General features: G+C 39.6%; 1 protein-coding gene across 1 annotated transcript; it reads right to left on the bottom strand.

Annotated features, from left to right (window-relative positions):
• Positions 1–5,887: 5,887 nt before the first annotated feature.
• LOC144640916 (uncharacterized) lies at positions 5,888–6,938 on the bottom strand. The gene has a single exon (XM_078499974.1). It carries the CDS (start codon positions 6,767–6,769, stop codon positions 6,188–6,190), a length of 582 nt encoding a protein of 193 aa, XP_078356100.1. The 5' UTR covers positions 6,770–6,938; the 3' UTR covers positions 5,888–6,187.
• Positions 6,939–9,770: the final 2,832 nt, after the last annotated feature.

Here is a 9,770-nt window from a genome sequence, read left to right as displayed (position 1 = left end):
GACGTTTACTTAAACGTTTTCCACTAACAAAAATCTAACTTAAATGCTGTTTTACTCTTACCATCCTCTTACACGTGATTAGCAAAGCGATTCATCCGCCATTTTGAAACTGGTTCCCATGGGTAAAACCGCAGACTACTAGACTGTCGCTTCTGAAATACGTATTCTCGTCCCAGGCCACCTGTTGGTTGCTGTGCCAAGTGCAAGGGGGGCCGGGACATGATGAGGGGTCTTAACCCGGTATTAAATTATTAATAAATGCATCAAACAGAACTTACCTGAAATTTGTTGGTTGCTCTGCCGAGTACAGGGGTTATCACCGGGAAGGTATCAGCATTTTGAGGTTCTTCCAAATATCAGCACCGGGAGCAAGTGTCCTTATCTCGGACAATAAAATTTTGAATCATATAACGCCCCTTCTTCGTGAACCAATGCAGTTTTAATAGTAGTGATGTAATGTATATGAAATGATTCATATATGAACTGCGGATGTATATGAGAGTGATAAATGATCGTCGCAGTGAATTTCCAATTTAAGCAATTGGAATAAAGAAGCCTGAAAAAAAAATTCAGGGCTTCAACGGGATTCGAACCCGTGACCTCCGCGATACCGGTGCGATGCTCTACCAACAGAGCTATTGAAGCCACACATTGGGAGCGAGGTCAATTGTGAGTTCATATTTTCCCGTGAGAGGAGTGAAATGATGTAATGTATATGAAATGATTCATATATGAACTGCGGATGTATCAGGGGCGGATCCAGGGGGGGTGGATTGGGTGGCTAGCCACCCCCCTTGATCCACCAGAAAAATGAAAATAAACATATTAAAATAGAAAATAAGGACAATGTCCGTCCACCTTTCATAGTCAGGCGGCCGTTTAAAGTTAAGAAAGGCCATTTTTTCAAAATAGGAGATTTTCGACAGCCTGTTTTACGAACTTCTGGCTTAATGTAACAAAACATGTGTGTATAATTTGAAAAAATTAGATTCCTCTTAACTTTCGAGAGTTGTTTTAGCCTTGCTGGAATGGTTTTCTTCTCCATTTACATCTTTTTTAGCGAGTGTTCGTACCGTTTTTTCGCATTGAAGCGATTTCACAAACAAGCAAAGTCGCCAATGTTATCCCCAGGCCACTTTGCCAAGGGCTAAAAATTTTCACGCACGTGAGTGAGCAAAAAACGCATAATTATCTGTTCTTTCCTGTAAGTTCGTGGCCTGTCAACTTTAAATTTCAATCACTGTTCATTTCATAAGAACTAGACTTTTTCTCGGAAATATAACGCAAGGTAAGTTGAAGAAAGAATATTTTGCCAAATTATCAAGGAAAAACAGTGGTTTAATAACTTAATTGACAGCTGTATAAAGCTGCTCACAATCACGGAAATCACGTCTAAGAGGCTTCAAGTTTTCAAAATTTTCTGAGGGGGCATGCCCCCAGACCCTCCTAGGGGGATGGAGCCTTCGGCTCCATTAAATATGGGCTTCACATCCAAAATCATTTGCAATCCCACTTTCAAAAAACTGCCTGAAAGCCCAATCCCCCCCTAAAAAATTATTGGTAAACAGCCACCCCCCTTTGAAAAATCCTGGATCCGCCCCTGATGTATATGAGAGTGATAAATGATCGTCGCAGTGAATTTCCAATTTAAGCAATTGGAATAAAGAAGCCTGAAAAAAAAATTCAGGGCTTCAACGGGATTCGAACCCGTGACCTCCGCGATACCGGTGCGATGCTCTACCAACAGAGCTATTGAAGCCACACATTGGGAGCGAGGTCAATTGTGAGTTCATATTTTCCCGTGAGAGGAATGAAATGATGTAATGTATATGAAATGATTCATATATGAACTGCGGATGTATATGAGAGTGATAAATGATCGTCGCAGTGAATTTCCAATTTAAGCAATTGGAATAAAGAAGCCTGAAAAAAAAAATTCAGGGCTTCAACGGGATTCGAACCCGTGGTCATTTCCATTCAAGTTCTCTATATGGAAAAGCGGAATTGAACAAAGTATCCGTGAACTGCAATGATCCTAAGTGCTTATAGACACGATAAATATGCGAGCAAAAGTCTTTTAACTCTTCCCAGTCAGAATCGTCCACAAAATTTTGCAGAGTTCAATAGAAGGTCCTCCATCTTCGATTTTGGGGTCATTTGGCGACGTCACGAAATTTCGCGCTACTCCCCCTCCCTCTCCTTTCGACGCCTGCTACGCAGGCTAGTCCGGCGCGGCAAATTTGTCTCCGCCATGTGGCGCATTCTCGAGACATGCTGTCAGATTACACAAATTATTCTCAAACTCATTAATAATTTATCGAGTTAAAACAAAGAAAATCCGGTCTTAATTATCATAGATTTGTACGATTTTATTTCTCCTAAGTTCTTGTTTCGATTGAGAAGACATATCAAACACTAGAGACAGTGTTTCATCGGCTATCCAAACACCTCAAATTTCGTCAAAAATGCTCCGCTGCGCGTCTTATTCTCTTAAGGTGGGTTTCCACTGACGCGTAATTTTTTACGTGCGTGAAAAAATTAGAGACAATGTATGAACGACTTGTCTCTAATTTTTTTCACGCATGTAAACACACGTAAAAAATACGCGTCAGTAGAAATCCACCTTTACTCTCTTCTCGATGAAAACTGCCTCTCGTGTTTGATATTTTACTCAAAACTAGCAATGGTATATTGCAATTCGTGCGTTTCGGTTGGTTGACAGCCAATGGTATATGAGCTCATATACACCATTGACCACAAATATGGTAGCTGATACGCGTCAACGAAAACAGCTTGGGCGCTAAAATGTATAATAAAACAATTATCTCACGTTTGCGCTTGTTGAATATGAGATAGTTATAGCCAACTCAGCGCTACGCACCTCTCGTTGGCTATCTACTACCTCATATCCAACGCGCGCTTGTTGTTAAGTACACCACTCCATGACCACTCGAAAGCGTTGCATAACTACTGTAGTATGTACTCGGTAAAAAGTTAAACCCTAAAGGAATATGAGTTCCAAGGTCTTCCAATGACTGATCTGGAGGGCCCGAGATGGGGAAATATTCGGCTCAAGATTATGGAGCCGCATATTTCTTCATTGCCAACGAGACAGCCGAGCCAAGAGGCGAGGCTGTCGAGGCGGCAGAATCATAGAGCCATGTGCGTATGAGTGTATAGGCAGAGAAAATCTTAAGTTCTGCGTAAGGGACTTTTTTTGACCATATTTGGGTGTAAGTAAACCCCATATTTGGGTTGTATTGTTCTTCCCAACTGGTTCCCAGTCTCTCACTCCTTGCTAGAGAGCAAATGTCCAAAATGGCGTCCACGCGGCTCGCTGTTAAAATTTTCAATGTGGTAATTTATACCTTTACCGATCAATACACCTTTAGGAAATTATAAATCGAAAGAGAATACCCTACAGAATATTCGACCGCCGAAAAAATGAACATCAAGGTCTTCAAAGCGATGAAATAATCTTTCTACTTTGGAGTCCTTTGATTTACGATCGAAGAGAGACATGAAAATCGAAAGCGGACTGTTGACTTCAAATAGAGTTTTCTTGACTTATGAGAATGCTGAAGTCGGTCAAATGCTACCTTTTAGTGTTGATTGTGTTTATAGTAATTGTTTGACCGATGATTTATTCCAAATCAAATACCGTTTATATTTTATTTGGCACGCATTTTCGCTCCGCGTAGGAATAACATCAATACAAAGCGACGCTCACTAAAGCCTGGTTTTCACTAGCGACGCAAGCACAAGCGCAAGCACAAGCACAAGCATAACAGCTCTTATTACACGACTAAGGCGGTCCGAGGGCCAATAACTGAATCAGCCAATCAGATTACTTAATTTCCGGTCCCGCGAGGGCCGATATTTTCCAAGTATCGGACCGGGTTTTGTACCGGATGATCCCGCGCTAATTCCAGCGCGATTTAGCGCAAGATTTTTGCAAGATTTTTTTTTGCAAGATTTTTTCGGAGTTTTTATTGCTTTGAAAATATAATAACTTTTTTTTTAATAGCGCGCGGAAAAGTTTTGCCGCACATTGTTTTCCAGGACATCTACCGGGTAGCAATTCTCACTACACAAAGTTTCCAGTCGTGTAATAAATCTCTTATTAACCAAGCTTGCTCGGGACCGTACTGGGCGAATATTGGCCCTTGGTCTTTTTTGTACGGACCTCGCTGCGCTCGATCCGTACTGTCAAGACCTCGGGCCAATATTCGCCCAGTACGGCCCTCGCGCGTGGTTAATAAGATATATTTATTTCATCGTGAAAACGGCATCGACGCAAGCATAAGCACAAGCGCAAGCACAAGCACACGGATCAAAATTTTTCCTTTTCTTGTGCTTGCGCTTGTGCTTGCGTTCGTGTGAAAACAAACATCGCATAAGCACAAGAAAATTGTTTACGTCTAGCCGTGTATAGCCAATTAAAGTACTCGTTCCAGCATTTGAACAAAGTCGCAGAGGCCGCGGTTGATTTTGACAAACGTTTTTCGAGAATGTTCGGAGAAGTGTAGACAAAAAAAAACAAAAAGGCCCAAGCGCGGACTCGAGTAGCGGAAAAAACGGAGACGAATGCTTTCTTCAAAAATATTTATAATCCCAAATGTTTCGTTTTTCTCCTTTATTAGTCGCTTTCACTTTCTTCGTCACACGAGTAGAGGAGAGAGAGTTTCTGCCACAATATTTGCAGGGAGAACGGAGCCTTCTAACTTGTAAACATCATATTCTTATGCTAATGTGCTTGTGCTTATGTCGACGTTCGTTTTCACTTGACTCGAACTACTTATGCTTGCGTTTGTGATTGCACTTGTGCTTGCCAGTGCGTCGCTAGTGAAAACCAGGCTTAATATTACTGCATGTCATACAAACAAGAAAGTCAAGCGTTTTTTGCTTCTAACGGCAAATGTAATGTTAACTTGAATAAAAGTTTTGTCTCCAAATAATCCTTGACCGTTCAAGTTTTGTTTTCTGTTCAAATTTTTCAAGTTTTGCGTAACTGAACATGACACTTCCCATGCGAGACTGAAATCTGACCCGTGCATTACTGTCTCTGATTACTGAAAATTATTTTTAAAAACGCATCTTAGCAGTTTTGATTTTGGGACTTGATTTATAAGAAGTTCTTGAAATGCAACTATCACTTTTGTGGACGGAAACATTTTAACCATCGCTTGCTGTATTTAAAAAAACAGTGATTAAACCTCATTTATTGCCTACCTTTTGTGAAATTTTAACGTTGAAAAGAAAGATTTGTCAAGAGTTATCAATCTGTCAAACACGTAGCCTGCGTAGCAGACATCTGTGTACGTTTTTTAGTGTGTTTATTGTTTAAAAGAGTGCGCGATCCCCGGGCGCGATCGCGAGAATGGAAACTACGGCTCCTGCTACGCAGGCTATCAAGCCTGTGTCATTTATGAACACCAGAGAAATAGCACTTTATTCGCATATTACACATGAGTATTTCGCTCGTTGGCACTTACCGATAGGTACAACTAGTATAATCCTTCATAACATTTTGTCATACAACCTTTACCAAACTTTGAGTATGTTGCAAAGTTGCAAAAAATGTCTTGCTGAATGTTCTGAATTGGACACGCTAAATGAGTTACCGACATGTGTGGGGTCGGAGGTTTCTCCAGTACCAGCATTTGTAAATGAACTTGTCAACCCTACACACGTCCGTTCGCTGTATTGTTTTGGGTTATTGTGCTCGTGGATAATCGGCTAGGAATAATGAATAGAATATTGTTCTGAGCAATTTGTAAATCCATGCGTACATCGATCTATAAAACAGGTCACGCCGACAGAGTTTTAAATAAGCACTTTTAAAATTTTTTTCAGGAACTAAGAAAAAGTCAACACTAAAGTTCAGACTTGAAGCGAGTTTTATGTTTTTCTTACAAAATTCATCGACAAAATGTTAATTTGAGTTAATTAGTCTCCGATCACTTCGCGTCACTCTTTTCTACTAAACGCCGCGTTGTGGATAACTTCTTCGAACAGAAGATGAACAATTTTATCTCTGTTCTTTCTCACTCTGTTTTTTTTTTTACCCCAGCCACAGGCTAAAGTATGTTTTAAGCGTTTCTGCCGGAATTTGTTCTCATTGTTACAGATCACCAGCTGTACAGATCGCAGGCAAACTACGTAGTTTCTTGACGTTATCTCCGAGTTATATGTCGCTAGACATTGTTTTCTTGAGTTCAGGCTTCGGAACCAAGTTCTGCAAAAGCTTTCTGAATCTGGGATCGAGTGTAGCGTCTTTCTCGTTAGATTTCCTTATCAAATGTGGCGATAACAGCGCAGGCAATGTAGTTGTTTCTGAGTGGTAAACGTGATCGGAAATTGGTTGACACGCAACTTTTGGTAGATGCATATCTTCTACTGAGCTGTATGGGCTCCGTTCCGGTGAAGAATCTTCCGTACTTTCAAAGCGTTTCTTCGCAATTCGAGTCATCGTCGAACTGCGTCTTATTCCCCCATCCTCAATTGGAGGCAAGTTTAATATTTCGGGAGTGGATTTACCCCGACGCAGTAAATTTTTTCTCATTCCTTTGATGGCATGTTCTTTCTCCCATCGCAGCCGACTTTCTTCCTTCTTCTGCCAGAGTTTTATGTGATTAATCTCATCCTCCAGTTTTGTGTCTTCGAAAACGTTGTCCTTTAGAATTACCTGTCCTGTTTTACTGTCTTTGACTTTCAGAGCCGTGTGTACTCCGCGAGCTCTGATAAGTTCTCTTGTTCTTGATTCCATTGCTCTATTTGTTTTTAGCTGATTAACTGTTAATTGCTGAACAAACGTGCTGTCTGAATGAATTGTCACTTAGTCACGGTATTTCTCAGCATGTAGTGCTAGTTTTGAGCAACGGGTTTCCACTTATTTGTGGTAATAAACAACTGTAATATAAACAATTTCTCGAACATTCTCTGATTCGTGAAGTGAAGTGAAGTGTGTTTTAAAAGCTGTGATGTGGACCATACAATTCTTTTCAAATTCTTTCCCATTATTAACCTTTTTCTATTGTGTTGGCACGCCTTAGCACTGACTGTTTGAGTACAAAGCAATTTGCATGTTTTATTCCCTCCTTTGACTCGTCAACTGATGCAATTTATTATTTATTCATTTATCCAGGTACATCTAATTAGCCAAAGCTAGTTTAAATACAGCCCTGACTAAAAGTAAAGTATTAGTACCGTATTTATTCGATTAAGCGCTCAACCTTGAATGAGCGCCCACCTCGAAAAAGGGCCCACCCTGTTTAATATTTCGGGAGTGGATTTACCCCGACGCAGTAAAGAGTCGAGTAAGCGTCCACGTGAGTGAGTTCAAACATCTTTGGAACTTCGTTTAAGTCTTTGGGAAAGTTCGTTTATTTTTGGAAAGGTTTGAAAAACGATCGGAATCGTTCGTATGGCCTTCGAACAACAATTGGAGAAATTTTCGGAAATCTTCGGTCTAGGAACTTCTCAGAAATCGAAAAGTTGCTGGAACGGAAAAACGTTTCTCCAAATATGAAAACCTGCCGAGTATTTTTGGGACAGTCTTAACCCCCCCCCCCCCCCCAAAAAAAAAAAAAAAAAAACGTTCAAAAACGCTCCGCCGCCTCTGATACACAGTGCGAAAATATTTCCTTTTTTTACAAATACACAGTCATAAATAAGTTATAAATATGAATTATTATTATTATTATTATTATTATTATTATTATTATTATTGCTGTTGTTGTTTTTCCGAAGAAAAGAAGGCTAATGCTCATTTTAACAAGAACTGCAAGCAGTTTATAATCGTGCGGGTAATGTTTGACCTCCTGACCTCTTTCAGTGCTTTGGCTTAAAGGCACGGCACCGCACAGTAAAATATTTAGAAAAGCAGTCACTTGAGAAACACACAAGTCGTGTTTGCGTTTGTCACGGAGTGAACGTGACATGAATTTCCTTTACCACGTCATCTTTTTCTTTTTAAAACCACATGCCTAGCCGGAAAAATGCCTGCTTACGCATGCAAATATTTATTTTGTTCCAAATGTTCAATAAAATAACCCAAACCAGTTCATTTAAAAGAAAGCCAAATCACGCCAAAATAAAGAGTAGACTATTAAGGCCATCCCATTGTATTTCTCCGTTTAGCGTCTTCCGACAAGCTTTTGGTAATTCCGCGATGACGTGTATCCCGTGCTTTGACACATTCTTGCTGAGCTTGCAACTTACATTTCGATAACGTTTCGATTCTCAAAATACCGTAAACTCAAAACAAAAATTGGGATATCCAGAAAATAAGTCGTTGTTTTGCAATATTTAACTCGTTCCGGCTAAATTGTACGACTTGTACTTGCTCCGAGCCAAACGCTTGAGTAACACAACAATAAGTATTTCACACAAACAGAGCGCAGAGTATTCAAACAGAAAATAGGTGAATGATTATTTATAGCTACAAGCGAGAGATCGCGTGACATGGGTCTGACGTAGTGGTAGTTTTAAATAGCTTGGACATGTCCAAGCGGTCTTTGTTTTCTCTATGTGATTATATTCAGCCCTCTCTTCTTGTAAAATATGGAATGAAACAAAATTATACATTTCAGAGAGCAGAGTGTTCATGTTAAACGCGAGTGATCAGCTGATCGCTATTAAATATTAAATCTTGCGTGACCGTGACAGAAGAGCCGGCTCAACAATGCTATTGCATCAAGCAGGAGGGCATTTTGCGTGCGCATGCGTCGATATGGGCTAGTGCGCACGACAGAGAAGTTCTGCTATCGATTGTTTACATATTTTTCATAATTTATGGCCTAATTTTTAGCGCAAAATAAAAGGTGTTTTAAGTTTTATTTGCTGTATACGATACTAAGAGTCCTTCTTTATCTTCTGACAACAACAAGCATACTTTGGTGTCGGCGTGCCGTTTATCTGATCGACTTTGGCTATGTGTATTAAACATTGCGCGTGGACAAAATGGCGACCGAATGTCGAGAACCTAAATACCTTGCCCATGTTTTTAATAGCCGGGAGATCTAAACCGACAAAGCGCTACGGCTACTTAGTACTAAAATATAAAACAGCAGTTTTAACTCTACGATGTTATAATCAAGTATCCCGGGTTTGAGCGAGTGGTCATGATTTTGTTCAGATATTTCATAAAACTGCAATTTCATCATTCTCACGATGCGAAAATCTCAAAATGTAACCTTGATCTCCAGCGTCTACCGATGATATATGGAGCCTGAAGTACTTGAACTATCGTCTAATGCTGCGAAGGTAGCGTTAAAAAATGGTCTATTGTGGTAATTTTTAGCTTTCTTTAACGTACGTTCTCGCTGGTTAATTATAAGAGAGAAACTATCGTTTGTGATTATTTCCTTAAACTTAAGCATTGGTCAAAATAACTTCACATTTCGATGTACCACAATTATTCCGTTGAACAAGAAAAGAATTACTGCGATCGGTCTTAATTTTAAAGTGTTATGGTAATTCTTTACTGGTAGACTATTTGTTTACATTTTACTATGTTGATTAGTACATTTTTGGCTCCTTTATCAAAATCTAGCCTTGATCACCAGTCAAAAAATAGCATGAAACGAACAAGCGATATATATATTTTTCAGGAACGTTCTAATAACTGCTGCATAAAATGTCTTAAGAAATAATTTTTAACTATAAACAATGTTATTTTCAATTTTTCATTCAATGTTTATTTCTTTAAGATTGATGTTATAACGACTGTTTTACTTCTGTGTCGCCTAAATGTGATTTAACTGCAG

Source organism: Oculina patagonica, unplaced genomic scaffold (assembly GCF_052425735.1).
Source record: "Oculina patagonica isolate OP01 unplaced genomic scaffold, crgOcupat unplaced558, whole genome shotgun sequence".
NCBI classification, from domain to species: domain Eukaryota; kingdom Metazoa; phylum Cnidaria; class Anthozoa; order Scleractinia; family Oculinidae; genus Oculina; species Oculina patagonica.
The sequence above is the reverse complement of the archived record's forward strand: the minus strand, read 5'-3'. Positions and strand labels throughout refer to the sequence as shown.